The sequence below is a fragment of the Chroicocephalus ridibundus genome, chromosome 19 (genome assembly GCF_963924245.1).
Source record: "Chroicocephalus ridibundus chromosome 19, bChrRid1.1, whole genome shotgun sequence".
NCBI lineage: Eukaryota > Metazoa > Chordata > Aves > Charadriiformes > Laridae > Chroicocephalus > Chroicocephalus ridibundus.
Genome location: NC_086302.1, coordinates 4901774 through 4926238, shown reverse-complemented (window position 1 = coordinate 4926238; position 24465 = coordinate 4901774). Strand labels below are relative to the sequence as shown.

The 24465-nt window shown below is 51.1% G+C and overlaps 1 protein-coding gene across 6 annotated transcripts in view; it reads right to left on the bottom strand.

Moving 5' to 3' along the window:
• Positions 1-4045: 4045 nt before the first annotated feature.
• Positions 4046-24465, bottom strand: part of RPS6KA1 (ribosomal protein S6 kinase A1) — a 55977-nt gene continuing 35557 nt past the window's right edge. For 4 of the 6 annotated variants that reach the window (XM_063355931.1, XM_063355930.1, XM_063355932.1 and 1 more), the window contains 21 exons: positions 20640-20693; positions 15768-15884; positions 14610-14691; positions 14246-14326; positions 13387-13466; positions 12674-12780; positions 12035-12072; positions 11759-11901; positions 11111-11181; positions 10773-10861; positions 10469-10533; positions 9361-9463; positions 8929-9056; positions 8335-8460; positions 7794-7883; positions 7389-7547; positions 7014-7175; positions 6325-6401; positions 6025-6142; positions 5468-5605; positions 4046-5143 (listed from right to left, as the gene is read on the bottom strand). In XM_063355931.1, coding sequence (XP_063212001.1) covers positions 5021-5143; positions 5468-5605; positions 6025-6142; positions 6325-6401; positions 7014-7175; positions 7389-7547; positions 7794-7883; positions 8335-8460; positions 8929-9056; positions 9361-9463; positions 10469-10533; positions 10773-10861; positions 11111-11181; positions 11759-11901; positions 12035-12072; positions 12674-12780; positions 13387-13466; positions 14246-14326; positions 14610-14691; positions 15768-15884; positions 20640-20693 — 2151 coding nt within the window. In that variant the 3' untranslated portion in view covers positions 4046-5020. Of the gene's footprint in view, positions 5144-5467; positions 5606-6024; positions 6143-6324; positions 6402-7013; positions 7176-7388; positions 7548-7793; positions 7884-8334; positions 8461-8928; positions 9057-9360; positions 9464-10468; positions 10534-10772; positions 10862-11110; positions 11182-11758; positions 11902-12034; positions 12073-12673; positions 12781-13386; positions 13467-14245; positions 14327-14609; positions 14692-15767; positions 15885-18576; positions 19019-20639; positions 20694-23049; positions 23553-24465 lie in introns of those variants that run through there. The other 2 variants (XM_063355934.1, XM_063355933.1) reach the window with 2 other exon arrangements.

Here is a 24465-nt window from a genome sequence, read left to right as displayed (position 1 = left end):
TGATCTTAATTATGAAGTGAACGATTTCTTCGCTGGAAGACCCCGAAACCCAGTGACAGCAGCTGAAAGCCAGGGCCGCCCCACAACACTTAAATCTTTGTCCGCAGCCACAGGACCCCAACCTCTTAGTCCTGAAGCAAATTTCAAAGCGGCGTCACTCCAATCCAAAGCCTGCCCCCCCCCCAAAGAAAAAACAACCTTCTAAAAAAGTTTAAAACTTCCTTAGGAGAGAGCCATAACCTCCACAGGGTATGAGGAACTCAAAGAAAGTTGTTCTTTCCATTAAAAATAAAAATATTTACCTTTTACTGCCGCACACTGCTGCCTGGATGACAGAATAAATACTCCAACCAAGGATTCTTTTGCTGCTTCCTAATTGGAAGTGATTCAGACTTTTGTCCCAGGAAAAACAACAGAGCCCCAGAGGTCATTACACACCTAAATCAAAGGTCTCGCCACCGATGCTTTTAGTTTTTGTTGCGTTAAAAAGCAAAGAAGTATTCTTAATAACAACACTTTTTTTTTTTTTTTTTAAAAAAAAAGTGTTTTCTCCAAACGGGTCCCTGTGGAGCCCAGCCATTCCCCCTGAGACGAGGCAGCGATTTTATTGCTGCAGGTTTAGACAAAAATGACCCCAAATTTTAAGAGTCTAATAGCAAAGAGAGGACGCGGCCACGCAATCCTTCTCCAGTCGCATCACGGCAGCCCATCTACAGCATCACCCGCCGTATTTCCCATTTAGAACCCCCTCCACACACCCAGCATTTGAAGAGTCGGGGGCTCCTTTTGTAAGCGATCAGCTTCTCACCCCGGCACTTTACACGCGCTTCTCGACAAAAGGGACCTTTTACATGTCAATTTATTTTCAGACAAGCATATCTGAAAGGGAGTTGCTCTCCAGAGCAGAATTAGTATTAATGGCAGGTGTTCCAGTGGAACACAAAGGGAGGAAGGCAGCAAGTTAGCTCGGCTTAAGTAGTAAGACAGCTTGATGTTTTAATAACCAGAGGCAAGAAAATGGAGCGGCAGCGGACCTCCAGCTTTCATAGCATGAATGAAGGTTTTATTCAGAGCCCCCTATGTACTTGCAAAAGAAGACCTTGAAATATTTTAACTGTTTTCTTCGCATTAAAAGAGGGATTAAATTGTTGAATATTACATGAAAGCGCAGCAGCCGCCCCGCATACCGTCGAACACGCTTGCGGTCACCGAGTATTTCCGAAGCCTCCCCCGTTCTCGGGAAGGCGGCACCGCGAGGAGGTGGTGGCACCCAGGAGGCCGCCGGCTGCGCAATTCACTGTCCAAAAATGCCTAAAGACGCCAGAAAAAGAATTAGCGTGACCTAACTTGAGGGTGGGGATTTGAAGAGGGCGTTGGCATTAGTTGGATGGGAAGTTCAAATGCAGATCAGTTGCTCGGTGACGTTTCACTAAGGAAAAAAAAAAAAAAAGATGATTGCTGAGAAAGTTACCAGCCTTCAGTTTTAAAGGCAGCCTAAATAGTCATGATGGGAATATTTACCAGGCCAAAATACATTTATTTACGCTCCGGTTAATTTGACAGAGGTCAGTACCACGTCGTTAAGAGGAAGGCACGACTCCTTCACACAGTGGGAAGAAGGAAAACGGCCTCTCAGCGGGGTCAACCTCTTTTACAACAGAAAAGTTGCTCTTTTACGCCCCGAAAGAGGAAAGTTTAACCTTTCTTATACAGAAGCTGTATTATATAGAGCGGTTCAACATTATTTTCAGGCTCCTTGTCTACGGATTAACATGCTATTTCCACACAGGTTAATTCCAGGTAGACTCAGCTATTTGAGGCTGGATTCCGGGATTTCTGCTCCCTTGAGCTTTCGTATAGACGTACAGGACAAGAATCTCAGAGGTCCAGTCAACTGTTAAACACCTGAAATAACACAAGCAGTTTTCCTTGTAAGGATTTCCTTATGTATGAACGTTAAATACATTTTTGTCCCTTTTCAAATCAAGACAAAGGTAAGCTGTATATCCTTTGTCCCAAATTAAAGCTGAATGACCTCAAACTCTGGTGAGGGCAGATCATTTTGGTCTTCTCTAAGACACCCAGTGGCTCCCCCCAACAGGCATTAGACACCCAACCTGCCACAGGTTTCACCTCAGAAAATGCAATTTCAGTTAATTTGACAGCGGTTGGTCCCAACTGTATTTTGGCAAAGGTTTAATACTGTCGGGACAAAACCAGAAAGGGAACGAGGGGGCCCACCTGACCCGTTACAAACACCTACAGTTCTCGTACACAGAAAGATCAACAAGTCCATTTTTATTGAGCACTGGAATTAAAAAAGTAACAGCACTTGCTTGATCTGGAACTAGAAATCAAGACTTATTATTACTTATGGAAAGATCACGCAAAACAACTTGGTTAAAAGCACCCCAGAAAGCAAGGTGCAGCCCTTCTTGTTCACTCTGTTCTCCAAAGTCATGGAGGTCCCAGAAGCTACAGCTGCACCAAACACAAAGTTCCTCTGATGGAAGACCCCAGTGAGGCAGGGGGGTTTCATGCTCCGGCTATTGGGGTTTGACGCTCCGGGTATCGGGGTTCGACGTTCCGCGTATCGTCTCACGGCCAGGCAGAGCCTGCAGCAACCGTGGGCTGCTCTCCCTGTGCCCACCGAGCTCTGCCCCTGGTTGGCCTGTGCACCTTGGAGTTGTCACTAGTTGGCTTCACACCAGCACCACTGGAGGATTAAGCAAAGGTTGTCGTGTTTTTCCTGACTGATACTTGAGAACATTTACAATTCCGTACAAACAAGCCGGCTGCCATCCAAGCGGGATGAACGTTTGGTTTAAGACCCATCCCGTACCGTTGTGAGGCTCCCAGCGAGTGGTGATCACCACCAACGCGTCCAACCCCATCCACCGTTTCAGACCCCACCCTTGAAGCACAACAGAGGAAATATTCTGAAAAACTGGCATAGTGTCTGCGTCAATCCCAACAGGATTGACTCCAGCTCCAGAAAGAAGCTGTTTATAATTATTGTATTTGTTTCAGGTACCTAAAATCCACACACCTTCTCACCGGCACGAGAGTTTCTGCACAGCTGTAGGAAACATAAGGCAGGTCCACTGGCACCAACGCAAACCTCGTGCCAGAGGAGAAAGCAAGTATTTTTAAAGAAGGCATTTTGCGTGGTGGAGTGTCCCCTCCCCAGCTATCAGCAAAACAGTAAATCCAGCTCTGCTGGGGGGCGGTGGCAAAACCAGTGAGAAGATCCCGTGTGCACGGGCACTGGCTGCCTCCTCGCAGCGGCACGGGACACTAGGGCAGTACTTGGAATAAATATAGAAAAAAATCGTGCCTATTTCAGCTTCTCACTGGCTGCTCCAGGGACTAAACCAGGACCTGCCTGGATGAGGGTAGAGGAGGAGAGAGCTGTATATCTCTGAGAAATGGTTTTTTATGGAATTCTCCACTTTAGAGTCAACTGGGACTAAGCAAAAGGGAAAAGGAAAAAAGAAATCTTCCCCTCTCCTTACATGATCAGCCACAATAGCAGAAATTCACGGGAGAACCTTTGCTGGCTTCAGTCGCATCCTTGAGCACGTGAGCGTTTGCAGTCGCCGTAGCTCTCCCGCTCCTCCCGAGAAACAGCCACCGCCGAACCGGGGAGCTCCAGCAATTCCCTGCGAGTCAGAATGGGTCGGGAATTCATTTCTAGCACAATTTGCCTCCAAGTGTTGGTTGGTTTCTATTAGCATTAAAATGTCCTGAGAGCAAGAAGTTCCCCTCCGCAGCCCGCATCCTGCCACCGTTCCTGTTGGTGACGGCCTTATTCCAGAACTGGTTCTTATTACTTCCCGCTGCAAAGTGAGGTATTGCACCTGAGAGAAGGTGGCATAATATGCAGCCCTACTGCAGTACTGCTGGTTTTCCCATCACAGGGCCAAAGGAAAAAGCTTTGCACATCTCCCCAAAAGGCAGGCAAGAATCATTATCCCCGTCCGACGTAGGGGAATGACCAGGGTCGCTAATTCTGCGGCTAAAAGTCAGCGAGTAAAAAAACCCATCAACTGAATGACACGTTTATTGTACAATTCAGAAAGAAACCCTGAGTTACCAGCTGTAGAACAAAGTTAAATTAAAAAAAAAGAGGATGGTTTGTTTCAGAGGTTCCTGCTGAAGCAAAGGAAACCCAAAAATAGTAAAAGCAGCAGCCAGAGCCAGCTTTGCCAAGGAGAAAGTTCCTTTGTCATCCCTGCCTGCGCGGGTGACAAACTCCCCAGGGAGTGATGGGGAGAACATGAAGATGGGAGGGCAGAGGGCAGGAGTGAGCCAATCCCAGCAGGTATTCTGGAGAGCTGAGCATCGCTGGGGGCGTTTGGAAAACCCGTGGTTTATTTTGTTCAGAGAACTGTCGTCTGGGCTGGGGGAGGGCAGGAGAGAGGAAGAAATGGAGTCTGAAAAATCGACCTTACGCTCTGAACTCACACGCACAAGAAGTGAAGGGGAGGGAAGTCCTTTACAAACATGACTGCTGCTGGCTAGGAGGCTGCGGGGTCGACTTTGGGAAGAGCATCCCATTTGGGAAGAGCATTGAAAGGTTCAAGGGAGGAAAAACCCTAAAGCCTAAAACCCAACTCTTCCAGCTGCAATGGCGTTGGAGAGGATCAGTTCCAAGAAATGATGTAGCTACAACAAATACCTGGCCCTACACAGGAAAGGGTGAACCAGAGCTGCTTTTTAGTGCCACTTGACATCAGTTATACATTCTAGTTCCCATATACACAGATGGATGTCTTTAAAAATTGACAATTTACACTTCAAAAAAGTTTTACAGTGAAGTTCTCTCGGCAAAGATGAGTCCACACAAGGAGGAGCCAGTCTTTCAGAAACAGAAAGGCACTTGGCCTTTTGAGAAGAAGTCCTCAAGGGAGCTCCTATGCAGGCATTGACCGCCCCATCTCCTGCCCCCCCGTCTTCAGTAGGTGTTCAAAGTCTGGTGTGCCTGCAGCGCGCCGAGCGGCCACAGACCATCCCAGCTTCACAGTGTGGTGGAAGGGAGTTTCTTCACCCGCCTCTGTGCCAGAATGGAGGATTCGATGGGCTTCAGCTGGGGGCTTGGCTTGGAGCTGTTCAGTGCAGAGTATGTGGCAGCCATCGCCCCCTTGGAGAGAAGGCATGAGAAGTCATTTACATGTAGAAGCATTTCAGACTCATGGCTTTTCAAGATGAGGGACCAGAGTAGTCAGACCCACAAACAAAGCCAGAAGCGTCTTTCTTTTTTCTTTAAATCTCCCTCCCATACCGACGTGCTGTTAAAGAACCTCCCTAGGTTTTCCTGCCAAAAAAATTGCTTGTCTTGTATTGCCTCCCCTGGCCCACAGTCTCCAACCTTCCATCCTGCTTTGCCCACACCACCGTCACCCCACCTGGACCGCTGCTTTCCAAAGAGCCCAAGGTCCATGAGGAACCAGCCCAGACTTTGTACCTTTACAAGCTGAACGTCCTGGTGGTTCAGCTGGCTCTGGGGTAAGCTGTCCTTCTGGGTTATCCATGGATGCTGCAGGACCTGCTTGGCTGTTAGACGCTGGTGAGGATCTACGTGAAGCATCTTTGATACCAGATCCTAAGGGCATCATTTGGAAAGTTAGACTTTAGAAGATTTTATACTTTAAATGCAAAAATACCACCTGTTGGCCCCCTCTGAATTTAAATTCAGAAGCCAAGTTTAAAGCCCTCAGACATCAGTCTCCTTTTGTACAAACTATGTTTTCAGTAGGCTTGGGAGGTGTAACACAGCAGCAAACCCCGCACACGTCAAGCATGAGGTTGGTGTTGCACACAAATATTCACGGCCAGAGCTAAAACAAAGCAGGGAGAAGGAAGCTGCTATGGAGGAGACGTGCATGGGGTAGAAGCTACACTGCTGGTTTTCTCTGCTCTCTTCTGCCCTTCCTCCCCAACCTGCTTTAAACTTGCCTCACAGCAACTGGCCGTGCGTCACCTCAACCCTTTAATGTAACAGAGATGAATATCAAACCCTACCTTGGCCATGTCAGAAATAGTGTCCCAATTGCCTCCACTGACGGAGAACTTCCCCCTGCCTATCCGGGTCAGGATCTCTTCCGGAGTGTCACTGGGACCATTTGCAAACGGAGTGGAGCTGAGGACAGAAGAGAGAGCATTTGATTTACTGTCCTGGGTTACAACCCAGCCAGGGAGCGCCTCCAGGTAGCAGCAGCCGACAAGGAGAGGTCCAACTGCCACCACGGAGCGTGTCTGAGAGCAAGGTGGTCAGTGGTCACAGTCCCAGCTGCTGCCTTCCAGCGATGCAGAAGCACTTACCCTGCGAGCATGGTGTACAGGAGAACTCCCAGGCTCCAGATGTCACAGCCCTCATCGTAGCCTTGGCGTTTTAGTACCTGAACAGAATAAGCAAAGGAAAAAAATATAAATGCTTGGTTCTTGTCATTGAGCTCTCTTCAGCTCTTGAAGAGCGTGCAGTCTGTATGTGAAGCTCCTAGAGCCCTACTGACGGCGAAGTCTTGGACTAAAGATCAGGATTCAAATCAAATTTTGGTTTCGTGGAACAGAGGAACCCCCCAGGCACATCAAAATGACAAGTGAGAAAGGAGCCATGTTCCAGTGCGGTGACACTGCACGTATGCTCCATCGCGTGCCTGCTCTCTTCCTTTCTTACAAACCAACACAGCTGAGTGGAAAATCATCCCACCTCTTTTACCAGGTCTGTTAATCAGGAAGAGAAGCAACCTAGAAAATCACTGGGATTTTAAAGTCTCAGTACCCTAAGCAGAGCCTCCCATCAGGGCAGCACAAGTTGGAGAACTGCACGTGAGATCCCCTATGTGTTCATTACTACAAGTGGTATTTCTGTAATTAACTATTCCAGGACAGAATACGCCAGAGCAGGCTGGAGTTCGGAATGGGGCAGACCTGCCTGTGCCGAGTGAGAGCACAGGCTGGGGGAGGGACGCGAGAGCTACCGAAGGGACTCAGGTCAGTGAGGTGCTTACCTCAGGTGCCACAAAGTTTGCCGTGTAACAGGGAGTCATGAGAAGGCCGTTCTCAGCCCTCAGCTGCTTGGCAAAGCCAAAGTCACAAATGCGAATGCTTTCGGGATTTCCTGACTCATCCACGTAGAGAATATTGCTGGGTTTCAAGTCCCTGTGAACCACCTGTGGAGCAAAGAAAGTGCCATTCTCATACCCCCAGAAGACAAAGGTCCGAAGCTGCATCAGGACAGTCAATCCCTGCCTTGGCCCCGCATCTGGCTCACCCAGACAGCAACACCAGCAAGAAATAATAGTCCTGACAGGCACAGTTACTCCCTGGAGGAGAGGGAGCACAGTGCAACGCCAGGCGGCTTCCCAGGAAAACAGGAAACTCACCCCTTGGGAATGCAGATACTCCACTGTTTTACAGATCGTGTGCAGGACTGAACTGGCTTCCCTCTCCGAGAAAAATTTCTGTTTGAGGATTTTATCCAGCAGCTCCCCTCCCCTCATCAGCTCAGTCACCAGATACACGTACTTCCCATCATCGTACACCTACCAAAGCAAACATGGAGGGGTTAACCGGAAAGTGCTTCCACAGCTTCCCTTCTGTACCTCTACCACCAAGAAGCAGACAGAGATCAGCAATGCCGAGGCCGGGGGGGGGATGCTTCCCCACCCCAGAGCCATACACGGAGCAGGGGCACTGGGTTGCCCATGCTGGAGCTGCATTGCTCCCCCCACAGACCATCTGCCCTTCCTAAACCAAACTACGGGAGAAGTCATTCCAGTCACACTCACATCTTTCAAGGTGATGATGTTTGGATGCTGCCCGTATCGCAGGAGGATTTCTATTTCCTCAGAAGGGTCTCGCTTGCTCTTGTCAATAACCTGCAAGAGCACGGACCAGCATTAGCCACAAAGGGAAGAGGGAGCAGGACAATGCAAAAAGGTGAGTGTTTGGAGCCCTGCAGAGTTCCTGCACCGTATCCATTCCCTGTCCCCTGGTCTCTTTAGCAATAAGCTCCTAGTTGTTTCATCAGTTCTGTGTCCCCAAACCCCAATGTTTTATGTCTGGCTTATTTGTTAAGAGCTGACATAGCCACAGCAAGCCTTGCAAAGAAAGGCGAGATACTGTCCTCCCTCTGAGAGGGGAACGCTGCTTCCCTGCTATTCCCAGATAAGAAAGCTTGTGCAGTTACACGCACAGCAGCACAGAAATTGTCCACTTAGGCCCTACTCAAGCAGGGAAAGCGATTTCATTCCTGGATGTTATTTTGGTCACTGTGGGGATGAACAGAAATCTACCAGGGGAGTTCAGTTCAGATGGCAAATCTCAGACCTTGACTGCGTATTCCATGTTGGTTGCTTTATGAATGCAGCGTTTGCACACTGAGTAGGAGCCGACGCCAATTGTCTCCTTCACCACGTAGCCGTCGTTGAACTGGACATTCTTGCCATGCAGCTGCTGCAAGAGGAGAGCAGAGAGTTGATGAGCTGGGAGGGTTCAGGGAAGGGTTTGTGCAACGCGATGAGTGATAACAGCAACAGAGAGGGAGCTGACAGACGGCTGTCTGCTCCATCCCACAGCTTCTCCTCCCGGCTGGGGAGAGGCAGAAGAGAACAAGGCAGATATAGGTCAGTGGGCTAACGCTATCTGCGGCTAGCGTGGTGCATTTTGGTGGCACCTACCAACCCACGGACCTCCCGCCAGCACGGGCCCACCTGGGGAGGGGAAAGCAAAGAGACTCGCGTTGCCCTGCCGGCCTTTGCACGCGACAGTCAATAGAAATTAAAGAACAACAGGAAGCAAGAATTCAAAACAGAACGACGCGGCCTCAGGCTTCCCGTGAGCTCTGCTCCAGATGGTCCCGCAGACCCACGCTGGAGCGTTACTGCAGCTTCGAACAGTTGTTCCTCTGTCCCCGCTTTTTACCTGTACCACCGAATGCAGAGGCGACTGGGCGGGTTTCACTTTGCCATCCTCCATCAATCCGGTCGCCACAAAACTGAAGCCTCGGAAGAGCTGATGGGCCCCAGCGCTTGGGGGGATGCCTGGGGAATCTGCAACAGGAGTTGAGGGATGACTTGAAGAGGGCGAGCCCTGCAGAACCAGGCACCTTCCCCGTGCTCCCCAGCAGCTGTGGCTCCTCTTTAGGTTATTCAGGACAAAAGCCACACCGCATAGCACCGAGCTTACACAGAACGCTCCACTTATCTATGGCTGGGTCACCTCCTCAGCGCTGCAAGCCTCTGGATCTGGCAGCAGGAGGCAAACCTTGCCCTCCTGGCACCGGCAAATCACCGTTTAAGCCGTACAGTGTCATTTCACACAGGAAACTTTGGCTTTGCGTGAATTCACACAAACCTTTTGGTGTGCGCGACGTAAATTCTGTGTCAAAGTAAAAGGTGTCATCTGGCTGGCCTACTGCAGGCTTGAAGGGCGGTTTGATTTCCCGGCGGTACAGCTTCTGCAAAACAAAGACAGCTCGAAAGCGCTCCGACAGGTCAGCGCTCCCGTACGCACTCAGAAGGGCGCAAAGGCTTGCTAGGAACGAGAGGCCAAGAAAAGATTTTGTGAACCTAGAAACAGCTCTGTGGCTTAGCACTGAACTGCAGCTCAGTAGTCTGAGGGAAGGCTTCTTGGCCAGTGGGGTGCTTTTGAGTCAGTTTGCGGAGAAATTCTACAAGTTCTACCTTATAATAAATCAAAGAAAAAAAAAAGTGTTCTATACGTAGCTTAGCCCCACTCCAAAAGCAGTATCCATAAAGTATTTACCTCGCCAGGCTCTTCCACCTCCTCCTAACTGCCATTAGGGCTTTGCTGACACGTATCCCCCCAGGGACAGCCAGAGGAGATGCCCTAGGAGGACATTCATCTCCCAGCACACCCACAAGCAGCCTCTCCAAATTGCTTCTTGAAGCAAAAATTTGAAATAAGCTTTACTAGCGTTGCCGGAGGTTCAGTCTGGCAGCTTGCTGGGCGCCTTGAAAGCTCTGAAAGGCTGATCTTCAAAATCCCTTACCAAGTAAGGGAAAACAGGGAAGGGACAAAATTATGTGGTAAAGTAGGGAGTTGGTCAGAAGCAATTGGGAAATGCCGGTTGAGTTATCGCCCTGCTTCTCTCTACAAAATGAGGTACTTCCTTGCCAGAAATGTTTCCCTGAGTCCTTCCCGCTTTGTGCAAGACAATCCGTGTTGTGCCAAACCCCAATTAAAACCTGCACCTTACTGCTGAGAGATGAGTAAATTCGAACCAGGGTGAGATTAGAGGCAAACTCAGGGATGAAACAGTTATTCACAGAACAAAGAGAATTTTAGTTTCGGGAAGGATTATTGGAAGAGATGGAAACCTGGACTGGTAGCTCTCCCATAGCTGCTCAAGCATCACGACTCTGCTGTTACTGCAATCAGCAGAACTGCGTTACTGGTGCTGAGTGGGGTAGAAGTTTACTTTTATATTTCTGATACTCACATTCCAGTCAATGGTGGAGTAGAAAGGATGGCGCTTGATTTCTTCTGCCCCGTCTGGTCCAGAACCTGAAAGATGCACCCGTGGAGTGCGTCGCATTAAATCAGGACCACCGACAAAGCAAAGGCTACCACCACGTACACGCAAGACAGCCAGGTATTACGGGGAACCTGGCTGTAATGAAACGAGCCCATTAACTGTGCACAAGCGTGAACATGCTGCTGACCCACGAGGATGTGAGAGGCCCCGAGACAGCGTCAGGTGTACTCAGAAACCAAAAAAAATAAATAAAAAATAATTGTCTTACCTAATCGGTTGGCTGGATTCCTTTTGAAAAGGGCTCGCAGGAGGCTCTGTGCTTCAGAGCTCAGGAACTGCGGCATGCCCAGCTTTGCTCTGGAGAGGAAGTTAAGCAATCCGTTGCAGGTTTAAAGAAGTCAACCCACAAGCCGACTGCAGCATCTCCACCCCCGAAAGTACAATCATCTGATTGGCATTTACATTGCACCCTTCAAACTAACTGTTGATCCAAAACCGCTTGCCAAATAATGCCATTAAGTTGCGAGAACCCCCAAATTGCAACACGCTCAGAGAACAAGCAGAAGTTCACCTCCTGTACATAGACGAAAGAGAAACTCCTCTTACTTGAGGATGAGGGTCATCGTCTCCTTGCGATCCTTCCCCTGGAAGGGCAGCGAGCCGGTGAGCATTTCAAACTGGGAGGGAAAGAGAAGAAGGGGAGGTCACGTCCGAGCAAGTCTGAGGGTTGCACAGATCCCACTGCACCTTCACCTGGCAGCTCGCCAAAGCTAGCGACAAGCTTGCGAGGGATCAAAAGCCTAGCTCTAAAAAAGATCGCAGACATCCTGTTTTCTCAGGAGCTTGGTTCACGAGGTTTGCAGTGGGAACATATTCAAGCCAGCACCTGCCCCTGCCCCTGTGGGAGCCCTGGGATTCAGCAACCGCCAGATGGTGGCACCAGATCTGCACAGACACCAGATCTGCACAGACACCAGCGCCCCAGCGCTGGGGTGGACGCAGACACCCCCAAGTCAGATGCCCCACGCTGCGCACCCCGCACTCACTGGGACCACAGCCTCAGGAGCTCTGTCTCCCCCAAGAAACCAGGCTGGATGCCTGGACAGCCTGTGACAGAGCCCTTCTGGGGGAGCCTGGAGAACTTCCCCAGGCCGGCACATCTGCTAGACATGCAGAGTCACGTCAAGGTGTTTCAGAGCTACCGCTGGAGCAGCTGCTGAGCCAGGTCCCCAAACCCACTGGCTGGGTACGCACCATTAACACCCCGTACGACCACCAGTCAGCACTGTGGGAATGGCCCTGGCGATTCACGACTTCTGGTGCCATATACTCCACTGTCCCGCAGAAGGAATAGGCTTTCTTCTCGTGGTCTATAGCCTCCTTGCTCAAGCCAAAATCTACACAAGAGAAAAGCGGTCAGCATGCGCCCGCGTGCTCTGAGCAATCACACAGAGCAGAGAGGCCTAAAAGCAATTCTGCATTTCAAGAACCAAGCTTGCTGGAGCACGAGGCTTTTATGGAGTCCCTTACCTGTGAGCTTGATGTGCCCTTCTTCATCCAGGAGGATGCTACAGCATGAATGAAAAAAACAAGTTGTTACTGTCTGCAATAAGGGCTGGTGAGAAGAAGCACACACAGCAGAGGCTGGTCTGAGATGCTCCCAGAATCCAGAGGAGAAAGTTATGTGTCCCTTCCCCCAGTGCTTTAAGCTCTATCACCAAGACAGGAGTGGGAGAAAGAGCAGTTCCCCTCTCTCTACACCCTCAACTTCTCATTGAACGAATGACCCACACAGGTGACACCACCTTTGATCCCCCACATCCCCCAGGTAAGAATACCCAACTCATGCAGCTGGTACGTGTCTCTGCAGAGGCCCAGCCCAGAGCCTTTTCCCTCCGAAGGCTCTCAACTGCATAAAGATGGAGCCCGGAGACTAGCCAAGGATTACTGCTCAGACATGTGGCGCACACATGCTGCCTCCGCAGTGCTTTTGGCCGTCACTGCTGATCCGAGGAGCAGGAGCCTTGTCGCTTGGCACTGCTGCCTTCCATCTGGCTGGCCTCGGGGCACCACTCAGCTTTGCCTCGGTGGAAGAAGGCTGCACCGTTTGCTGACTACAGGCTCGGGACTGAAGGACTCAGTTCCCTGCCTCAGCTGTGCCGCACGTACTTCTCTGGTTTGAGATCCCTGTATATGATTCCCAGGCTGTGCAAATGGTCGAGCCCCAGAGCCAGCTCTGCCAGGTAGAACTTCACGTCCTCCTCGGTGAACATGACCTGTGGGAAGGGAGCAGAAGCGGACAGGCGCTGGGGTTACAACGCTGGCAGTGGGACCACCTCCGCTGCAGCCATGCAAGACCTTTCACATCCGTGTTGCTCCCTCCTGCCTTTCCATACCCAAGTTCCCCAGGCTTCCCCCACCATCCTAAAGTATCAATTAAGCGGCAACACCAAAAAACCAAATGGGGTTGCTAAGCAGCAGACAGGTTTTTAAAAAATTCTTCATTTGCGTTCACCAGGTTATGTTCCTGGATGTCTTCACCTGGCACAACTTCTCGTCACCCCTCCCATTCCCTGCCCTCACCCCGTCCCAGCGAGGCGACACAATCAGCCGACACCGCAGCAGAACACGGTTCTCGCATGTCTTCGTTCTTGATGTGATGGTCAGCAGAGGTGAGACCTGCCTCCTATGCTGCTGCTTTTCTGCCAGAGGACAGGGCTCCCGAGACATCCTCTCCAGGTGCCAGCTCTGGGCTAGCAGCAGGTTGGAGGTTTTTTCCACCCCTCTCAAAGACTTTGCAAGGGTCAATCGCTTCTCCAGGCAATTAAGCCCAGATGAACCGAGAGCCTCAGCAACCCACCAAGATGCCAGAGCATACCCACCTCTTTGGAAAGCCGAGTGAAAAGGTCACCTCCTCTGAGGAAATCCAAGATGAGATACAGCTTCCCTTCTGTCTGGAATGCTGAAACACAAGCCGGAGCAGGAATCAGGCCCCTCTGCTGAGGGAAGGCTCCACGGTGTTACATTAATCACTTAAATCCTAATGGCTCCAGTTGTGCAGATGCCCTGCGTGGTTACTAGGTTAAACACAGGTAGGGCTAATTATCTGGGCTAAATGAGATAGCCTGTCCGTGATGTTGAAATGGGAGCTCACCAGCAGCACTCTGGCGCTACAGAAAATCCTCATTTTATGGGGTGTTGGTTCCCTTTCAGCCAGTGAGGCCCTGCTGAAAGCGCCGTTTTCCTGAGAGAGGCACTGGTCACTTTACAGGGAAAGAAGCTGTCCTCGCCTTCCTCAGTCAGAGCATTAATCCTGCCAAACTCTGGCTTGACTAGTTAACTCTGCTTTCTCAGTTTCTCCTGATTTAATGTTTTAATCCCAAGGATTTGATGTTTAAACCTCTTCTCCCGGTCTATGCTCTGTTCCCCATTCAACAAGCTAGAGTGGGCATGGGACCAAAGACCTTTCCAGGAAAGGATTTGTGTTAAGGGGATTGTGAAGGCTCCAGAGCAGCACAGCCATCGGGGACACAGACTGATCCGGGCCTCTTCTCCATTTCAGGTATCTCCCGAAGCCTCTTAGGAACCACGAGAGGCTCTCAGCATCCTCCAAGCAGCTCATCTACCTGCTCATGGCAGGCGTGCCTACAGTACCATCTTTCCATATTGTGCTTTAAGGCAGTCAGCGTCTGTTTAAGCCTGCAGCCCCTCTCCCAGCATCCCAACCCGCTCCACACTCACCGTAGTGGAGTTTCACCACAAAGGGATGGTTTACATCAGCCAGAATGTCCCTCTCTATCTTTGTCCTTACTCGATCGCGCACTGTGGGAAGAGAGAGGAACAGCTCAGACACTGAAGAAGGCACACAGTGCCCCGGCGTCAGCCTTGCCCCCGGCCTTAAGCTCCTTAGCACCAGGCAGCTCGAGCCAGATCTTTTCCCACCTCCATCACTGCAAAAAGGGTTTTTTATAGATAAAAAGAAAAGGAGGTTGTTTGGCTGAGATAAAGATACTTCTCTTTCACCCAGACCACCCTGGGGCCAGCAGTGACTGCTGTGACATTGCCCCAGTGCTCTTTAGGACACATCGCAGCAGGAGTCTCCTACCTTTCAATGTCGCCTTCTTGAGCACTTTCATGGCATAGAGGTGGTTGCTGTCTGGCGGCGTTATTTTTCTCACCAAGAAAACCTGAGGCAGAAGCGCACCACATTAGCCAAGCACTGAACATTAGCAGCAGGAGCTGGATGCCTCCCAAAGTGGCAAACCTCACGGTAACCCTGAGAAGCAGCTGGCCATGGGACTGGTAAGTTGTACCTCAAGCTCCCCATGGGAAACCCCATGAGGTTTTCAGGAAAGTGCTGTGTGGAGACTCCTCTCATCCCCTATCTCCAGCCATTGCGGTACTTGTGCTTTTTTAATCTTTCACTTTCCTCCTCTCCCATCTCCCACACCTCTTGCTCGCTCCTGCAGCTCTGCGGGGCTGTGCCGGACGCCTGGGAGCTGTGACTTGAAGCACTGATGCTTCAATGGACCACGAAGCCTCCTGGTGGCTTGCTGGCTTGACAGCCAGATCGACTTCTTACCATTCAGGTCCTGCATCCTCTCTGGATTCTTACCTCCTTCCCTCCCCTGATGTCCCAGGCTACCTGGTTTTAGGCAGCTTCAAAAAGGCACCACCTTTCTCGTGCACAAAGCCACTGCTGCATTTGCCCAGGCAACAGCACACAGTCCCGTACAAGCCCCCGCTGTTAGCGCTGGTAACTGATTGACGTGAAGTTGATTTAATGGGCGAGCAGATGGTCTGTAAGAGACCTGGATTATTTACGTGTTGAAACAGATAAGAGTTACAGGCTACTTCCTTCCCCCTTCACAGAAGGGAAACTGGACCGTAAGCAGGGGCCAAAACCAGATGCACACAGCATCGTTTCTGAGAAGAAAGGAACATGCCCGAGTCCTCAATTCAACTGACAGCCTGGCAGCCAGCGAGAGCTACAGAAGGTCCCTCTGCATTCACAAGCAGGATCCTTTCCTCCTGACCGTCTGAAAAAAGAATTACAGGGGAGCTTTGGACATACAGGCTGGCCCTTAGGAGAAGGCATCGCTACAAGTTGCCTTTCAAGTCAGAAGCAACCATTTGCTAAGTGGGCTCATCAGGGAGATTCTCATGATCTGACGGGAATCAGGGAAGTGGTTTCATTGGGGACGGTCCCTTTTGTCATCAAAACCATTTATCTGGCATGACACATAGGAAGAAGTGATCTCACCTTGCCGAAAGAGCCCTGTCCCAGCACCTTCAGGAGCTCAAATTGCGAAGGATCGGCTTTCTCGGAGCCTTCCTTCACATGGTGCGTGATGTTGATTTCTTTCACAACACCTTCACCCTGAAAAAGAGGGGACACGGTTGACTGGGAATATACTCCCGAACAAGGGAAAGCGAACCGTATTGCATTAAGGAACAAGGATGGCAGCTACAGACTGACAGGAACCACATCTGAGAGCGCCATGAAAGTTGGTGTTTGTCACAGGTACCTCCTGGCTTCAACATCTGGAATAAACAAGCGATCAGTAGGCTTGCACCAAGCAGCCGTGTTAAACATCCAGCGCTCTCCCCAAAGGCTCCGCTCCTCGCACCGCAGGCGTTGCGTTGCTTTGAACTGCATTTCAGAAGACTGCGTGAAAAGCACCTTCTTTTTTAAGGCACTGGTGGCAAAAACAGGAGTGTTTATGCCACTAAAAATCCCACAACACAAAAATACGGCTCTGTTGTCAAAACACGGCCAGGGCTGGCAAAAATCAGACATGTTGGAGCCCATCTGCTCAGCAATCTGAGCAACTCTGCAACATAAGTCTTAGTGCATCTTCAGCACATACAGATGATGCTTTAACAGACTCAAGCCTTCAAGAAGATTGAGGGGAAGCCAAGGTCTCTGGCACATGTTTTGTTTAAAACACATTCTTTTATTTAAAAAAAAAAAAATCACGAAGAAAAAAGAGCTTTGATCAGCAGTATCTAGAATAAACTCGCCAACGAAGCACAGGAGAACAGCCACAGACCCCGAGGTGATGCTGAAACACCTCCTCTCCCCAGCAATCCTTGTCCGTACCTCCGGTGCGTAAAGCCCGGAGTTCAGCTCAACAGAAACACCTTGTGCTGCTTTCTGTTTGTATCCCAAATTGAAAGAGACGTTTTATTCAGCTGTGCCTTTCCCTCTACTTCTCTTGATCACACCTCGTCAGTATATCTGTACTTAGGTTTCCTCTGAACTTGACCTGTTCCAGCCCCTCTTCCAGCCCCTCTGGCCAGGGGCAGAGACCACAGAGGCTGGACTCAACGTCCCGCTTCCACAGACATGAATCTTACGCCGGGCAGAAATCCCTTGTAGCTGTACGTCTTGTAAGGGCAAGTCCAGGCTTCTTAGCACTTCGGTCCCACATTATCCAGTGTTAGACATGGTCTGGTTGCTATTTGGACCTGAATTTGGACCTGAAGGCTGGCAACTATGTTCCAAAGGGCATTAAACTCGGTTGCTTTCTGACTCTAGGGCAGGTGTGGCCATCAGAGGCTGCCAGAAAGCCATTTAGTATTTCCCCTTGCAGAGTTTTTGAGGGAAAAAAGTTACGCTTTGTTTTTTTAAAACTGTTCAGACACTTGTTCTGCAACCCACTTAATCAAAGCAGCTTTTGAAAACAACAGGAACCAAGTTTCAGGCCCTGCCTCTCCCCTGTGCCCCAGCCCCACTCCCCACCCTCCCGGCACCTTCTCGGGGAGCGTGGCCTTGCCAAGCGCCCACGGATGTGGTTGCTACCTGCACCCAGCACCCTTCCCTTCCCGCTCTCACGCTTGGCTTTTCTCTAGATTAGGACGTGGCTTTGTTTCCACGTTGGTAGCTTTGCTCTCTCAAATTCCTGCATTATTCAGGATATTCAGACACTAAGAGCTAGCAGAGAAGCCCATGCTCACAGCACGTACAGCCTGAGAGGGCAAGGGGACAGCAGCTCCCTCCGTGTTTATCCTGCCTTTTGCTGGTCTCAGTGATCACAGACAAGAAAGATCTTATAATCCCTTTAACAACAAGTTTCCGTGTTCCATATGATCTCCCAGCTTAAAGCAGCCACCTCACGCTTCTGGTTTCGTTCGGAGGCTTTGGCCAACAGCTGTTGGCGTGGAACAGCTTCCCACTTCTGGCCAAGAGCCTGAGCGAGAGTCATCCAAGAGGTCTCCTCCTGCCAGTCCTTCCACGTCATTCAGCTCCCCAGGGAGAGACCCCACAGCAGGGAGAGACCCGGGGACTGGACCAGTGGAAGTTGTAGGCTCTTTCCCTCCCCCTCATCTTCATGAAAACACTAGAAACCAGGTCTACCGAGCATCAGCACTTGTTACAATCGTCCATGTTTCACCCTGTAGCATCGCACACCTAAGCAGAGAGGAACACTGAAACCAAACTCCCGTATCCACCTCCGAGGCATCTCGACCCATCCTCCTACCACAGCTCTTCAGGAGCTGCGGAGCGACGTATTTTCACAGCTGTGGGAATCCACCGCCTTGGCCAGTAGCAAGGCCCAGTGTGTTTAACTGCAAGTGGTTTCAGCAGCCCAAGCTGGCTCTCAAGGCGGGCAGGGATTTGCACGCGCCGCCTGCCAGCCAGACCACATCAGCAAACGCACACACACGCCAACTAGACCAAAAGTGGCATCAGCGGAGACACTGCTGATGGCTTTCTGAGAAAAGCCTTGAGATGTCATTTGGCATCTTGCTGACACACAAGGGAGGTTTCTTCCCATGGACTCATCCAATAACTTCCAGTTCAACAGTTAGGACTTTTGAAAACCAGGTCCTACAGCCTGTTTAGCAGCACACCAGTCTCCAGTACAAAAGCTCCTGGGTGCCACCGACCTGCAGCACAAACAGGCTTCGCTCGCACCGAGATAAGTTTCTTCCAACGGCGCCATTAAGCAAACTATCAAGCAGAAAATGAAAAGCAAACCAGACTGCTCCAAACATCCATCTGGAAGCGTCAGGATGAGCAACCAGGGACAGCAAGCGAAGCAAAGCAAGCTAGCGGCAGTACTGACCGGGCTGGCGAGCTGGCTGGGGGCAGGCAGCTGCAGGCTGCAGGGCTTGGCTCGGTGTTTCCTCTGCAGCCAGAGCGTGAGGAAGGCGCAGATGCGAGGAAGTTTAGGGTCCCTCTCCATCCTCCCATCCCCATCACCATCGCGCAGCCCCAGTAACCACCGCCCTCGCGAGCTCCCGGGGAAGCAGGGCCGGCTCCCGGGGATTGCAGGAGGCTCCCGGGGATGCGGGAGGCTCCGGCGGCGCCGCAGGGACGCCCTGCGCTTGAGGTTGCCGGATGGAGGAGATACAGGTGGTTAAAGCCCAGCTGGCAGATGCGCAATGGAGACAAGCAACTCGGTCGCACGGAGGCAGGTTCACGCTCCCACTCCCCAGCAACAGCGCTTGTGGTTGGGGCTTTTTTTTTTCTTTTTTTTTTTCTGGTTTTACTTTTTAAAAAAACCAACCAACCAAACTCGGCTTGTTCACATTTGGGCTCCTTGGTTCAGATGAGACGCTGACAGAAAACATACACGGTCTAGTTAAAGTGACTTCCACCTCGTGCCACGCGAATCTCATGTCAGGCTGTAATATTTGCGGGTATTTCCATAAGAGGGGAATATTCTGAGAAGCCGCTTACTCTTTAAAAAGGAAGAGAAAAACCTCCTGAAAGCTCACACAGAAGTCTGACACCACCTTGGAAAGCTGCACATCTCTTTGCTCTCACCCTGGCACAGGGATGATGGGTCACCCATGATGGGATTCAGGGTGCATCGATCCCATGAGCAAATCCTCTGGCATCACTAGGATTTGCATCTAGTGCTTCATTTGCTTTACGCTGCACAAGAGTCCTTGCGGTGGATGCTGGAATTATCTAAAAGCCATGCTGGGAAGTTCCACGCGAGGTGTTTTTAAGAGCATTTCTGATGCAGACAGCTGCTGAACCCACAGCTGCTCGGATTTACTGGCAGGACAGAGGAGAGGTTTTTAGATCCCATGGTTTTCCTCCTTCCCCCTCCAAGCCTGTTCCTCCTTGACCTTTCCATTGGGTCAGGACAGACAGATGTTCTCTGCAGCAAGCCCCCAGAGAGTGCAGGTAAGAAAGAAACCCCTTGAAATGAGTAAAAAGACACCCACACACCTTTGCAATTAGAAATAACCCTGTGTCAGCGTTGACTTCTGAATTTCTCCAGAGAGTGCAGAGTACGAAAAGAGGATCTTGGTTTGTACCCAGAGAAACTACTTATGACTGTCTTGCCTCCTCCGCCCCCATAACATACTCTTTTGGAACCGATAACGAAAGAAAAAAATGACTTAATACCAGCAAGGCAACTGGTCCCAGCTCCACAGAGGGAACCTCGGTAGCCGGTGAGGTCCAAAGCAAGGGAGCTGGGTGTCAGTGCAGCACAACAGCCCCGTGCAGCTGCTGAGCACGAGTCTCCAGGAGACTTGGGTCGTCCTGACACGTCCTTCACTCTGCCACGGTCCCAGTGAAGCAGAAACCGTGTCCGCGGTGTGCAGTCCAAAGATGAGCATCACCGCTTCCAAGGAAGCTTCACGCTGCTCAGCGAAGCCGTGCAGGTGCTGCAGCCAGCCACCTCGCTGCGCGTGGGCCCAGCGAGATCTGATAAATCTTGTCCCGACCGAGACAGTTTTGCATGTTGTGTCACCAGGCACTCAGCGCGGGGAGAGCAGCTTCAGAAAAGCAATCAAAAAAACCCACTGTACGTCCAATGCCACTAAAACGCTGGAGCACCCGCCCCAGCGAGCTGACAAGATCAGAAAGCCACAGGAGACATAAATGACAGCACGGAAAGGGGTTTGGTGTGGGGAGGAAGGAGGAGGAGGATGAAGTCAAGTCCAGGATGTCACATGAGCAAGTGAGTAATAGCTGTTTTCTGTATTAGCAGTCCCACCTAGCTGAGACGGGCTGGTAGGGGCGTGCTGCAGGGACGGGTTTGGTTTTCAGAAAGGTCCTTGCGAGCTCTGCTTACGCCCTCGCATACGTGGGACGACGCGCCATGGGACAAAGTGCGAATTAAATGCACGAATCTCCTCGAGGTGCACATCTGCAGCGGGCTCTTACCTTGTCTGCTGAGTCCACGAGGTCTTTCTCTATCCAAGTGATGTCCGATTTTGCCTGCGGGACAATAAAGCAGCGTCAGCACAAGAGGGGTTGTGATACTCTGCTAAAGTTTCCCCAAGAAACTTGTTTAGCAAGACCAGGCTGTTTGCAGCCAGCAGTGGTGTCCCACCACACATTGCTCCTCAGGATGCGATTCTGAGCTGCGTTGGTGGCTCCAGGAGAGCAGTAGGAGCCAGCTCCTGTTAAAGGCTTTGATAAACTCTGACGGGTGGTGGAGAAGGACACGGTGCCGGCACTTGGTTACACATGTTCCCCAAGAATCAGAGTATCAGCAGCAAGGAGAGAGAATTAATTTCTGGCAGGTTGATTAACATCTAGATCACATTTTCCTCTCAGCTACAGCTGGACAAACTCCAGAAGCATCTGTTCTGGTGGTGGCGTCCTGGGTCTGCAGGGAAGTTTGGCACCCCCATGGCAAAGAGAGGGCTTCGCTTCTCTCCAGGGGCACGCGCGGCATTTCTAAAGCAGCCAGCAGGAACACATTCAAATACCAAAACTCACCACATCCCTCGAGGGCAGGGCAGGGCCGGGCCAGCTGCTCTGACAGGTCCCTGAGCAGCCTTAGAAATGTCAGTTTACGCTGCCTCTGGGGCCAGATGCAATTCTGTCAACCCTTATGGGGAGGGATGCAGAAGCATTTCAAAGGAGCTCAGAAAAGAACTGCTTCTCTGCTGGGGTACGGCTCCCTCTCCCCCAAAAACTCAAGGGAAGAGGGAAGTTTTTGCAAGGTCAGTCCCCAAGCCTGCTGTATTTTAATGAACATACACAGATCTGTTATCACATCTAGGTGCTCTTTCACCTTTTTTTGAGAGAATGAGTTAAGTTTGATTAGAAAAATCAGCCCCCCCCACCCTGCCCCCAAATCAAATCGGATTTTTAACATTTCCTCCGAGAGGTTCAAGTCTTTGGCTGCGGATGAGAGCAAACTCATGTGACTGCAGACAGAAGGGATCTAGGAGAGACTCAAGCTGTGACTTCTCTTGTGTCTTTTCGAGCCGTTTGTCAGCACGAGGGAGCCCGCGGCGCTGGCAGGGCTCTTCGGCGCCAGCAACGTCAACCGGGTGGGCACGGCGCGAGGCAGAGCGACCTGAAAGTAGAGCAGGAGCTACAGAGAGGTGAGAGGAGAAAAAGCAAGCCTTGAGGGAAGGGAGGAGCTGCGTGAAAACAGCGAGATTAGAGTTAAGAGGTAACTGATTTTCAGCTCCGGAAGGACTGAATCAGATCGAAGGGGGCCCCTGCAGTCACCCTTTCCCTTCCTCCCCTCCATCGCTCTGCCCTTGATGTGGGAGCAGCAAAGATCTCTCTCGGTCTGGGAGAAGGTGGGTGTCCCGCTGCCGCCATGGGAAGCGGATGCCCAGGGCAGCCAGTTGACACATCCACCGAAGCCACAACTAAACCCTTTCCCCAGCGCCCAAAAGCAATCACAAAACCCTCAGCAGTCCCTCCGCAGGGATTGCACACACGGGGAAAACGGCTCCTTCACTGCTCCAGCGGGCACCAAACCCTGCCTTGGATGGGGAGGGGTTGATTTCTCTCCCACAAGCATGGATCTCCCTGCAGCACCACCCTACAAGACACTGCCCCTGCGAGCTACCAAGCCATCTTCTGACACCCACAGCCCCGGGGGAGGCCATTTTACACAGGTTCCTGCGCCACTGGGAAATGATATTTGCTGCTCCTGGAAAATAAAAGGTCGCCCCTGGCCACCAGCCAGGTCTGAGCCCAGGAAGACGCTCAAGTCAGAGCAGGAGACGACTTCTTCTGAACTTCCCACTGCCGCCGTCGAACTGCACAGATGGCTTAGTCACCCTAGACCAGGGGCTGGGGACGTACATACGGGTTGGTTGGGTTTTTTTTTTCCCAACACCAAGTTCAAAATACAAGTCCTCTTTCCTACTTTCCCCTTTTTTGAGGAAGGATTTTACAAGCCAGAAGCCAAGAGACAGGTTTGTTTTTGCTCGCGTTTTGTCACTTCGCTGGTTGAGACAGTCACATCTAAATGCAAGAAAAAAAAAAAAACACAACCCTGCAAGAGCTAGAAACAGATTACGCTTTTGGCATTTCCCTTCCTATTCATCAACAACTAACCAGAAGCTGTTTTAATTTCTGTTTCTTCAACACATGCTCTGGTCCCCAAACACTCCCAAATTCTGGCAGCACCTAGGAAAGACACTTCTTAGAAAGCAGTGTTACCATCGGAAATGCCTTTTCCAAAAGAGAAGTCATTAATTAAAACTGGATAAGGTCTGGCTCTCTAAGGTCAGGCGAGTCAGCAACGTCTCGTGTCCTGCAGAAGAGAGAGAGCACAGCACTGCACGCAGAGCAGATATTTTACCAGCTAGACACTTGCCTCCTGGATCCTTGGCTTGCTGCGAAAGAGGAGCCTCAGCATCTCCAAAGCTTTAGGCTGCTATTCTCCCATACTTTGCAAGCTGGCTTCTGAACTTAAGAGTGCTCTGCAGCACCCAGACCAGCACGAGAACCCCGAGTGTAGTAGTTACGTCACTGGGATGTATTTTGGGAGTTTTCGCTGAAAGGAAACTGTGGTTTCGTATGGGGAAACTGCATTGTGTGGCGATGGCTGCACAACGCCAGCAGCCAGATGAAAACACTGGACGGCTTTACGGGTGCTTAGGCATGGCGCTTTCCATCAGCAAATCTCGGCAGGATTTTCAAGAGGTTCAGTATAAAGTCTCCCATGTCACAGACAGGAAAACAGGCACAGAAAGAGCAATTTCAGTCCCTACGTGAGGCAGCAACGAGCAACTGAGAGTCTGTGTAGTTTTCTTCCCCAAAGTTACACTGTCCCTGCTCCGAGCAGCACAAATGCTGATTGCAGCACAAACGCTCTCCCTGGGGGATCAGCTCAACCGCGGGTCTCCAGGGAAGGGGACAGGAGGTGGCAGCTCCCACAGCCGTCCCTGGTTTGTCCCTGCCCCGTGTCGGAGTTGCTGCTTCATAGGTCGTCGGGACGCTGCTGCGAGGCCACTCGTGAGGTTTGCACGCTGGCATCTTTTATGGGAGGGTTGCACAATCCTGCCCACTTGCTCAGGGGTCCTGCACCGTGACACTGCTCTGCGCCCCGCTCGTACGCATCCAGGGATGCCCCAACAGGGCCGGAGCGGGAAGGAGACGGGAACCGGCCAAGTTGGGCAGCACCGACATGGGGAGCAGAGAGGGAAGAGGGGCTTCAGCCCTATGGCTCCGAATCAGTCCTCCCCCAAGTTCTATGTTTGCAAGGAAAAGAGTGAGCCACGTGCTGACCCCCGGTTCCCGTCAAGAGACCATCTGCATTTCATCTATGCAAAAGAGATGCCCTAGATGGTTTCAAAAGTTACCCAGCTGTTTCACCAGTGTCACTGCGAGGTCCTTTGCTGTTTTACAGAATCCCTTTAGCTGTCCCCACTCTGTACCTTAAAGCAGTTGCAGTTCCTGCCAAACTTCTTTCCGCATCCATGCAACTTTTGCAGCTCTTTAGCTGCTTAGTGCTGCCCTGGACTGCTGCGTTCAGGTTTTCCAGGGGAGATCACTCCCTCCACAGTGGCAGGAGGCACAAGAGATCTCAAAATAATTCTGCAGCAGAGAAACACAGAAGCTGGAGCTTACGTTTGGGCAGGTACAGGTTGTGCAAGGAATCAAAGCAGCTGCGGAAGGCAGGCTTGCTTCAGTGCGAGATGGGACAATGCAGTACCCTGGGTCGTGGCCTGGCCTCTCTTCTGACCGTTTTTCTGACCTGTGTGTTAATACAGACACAAAGAATTGCATC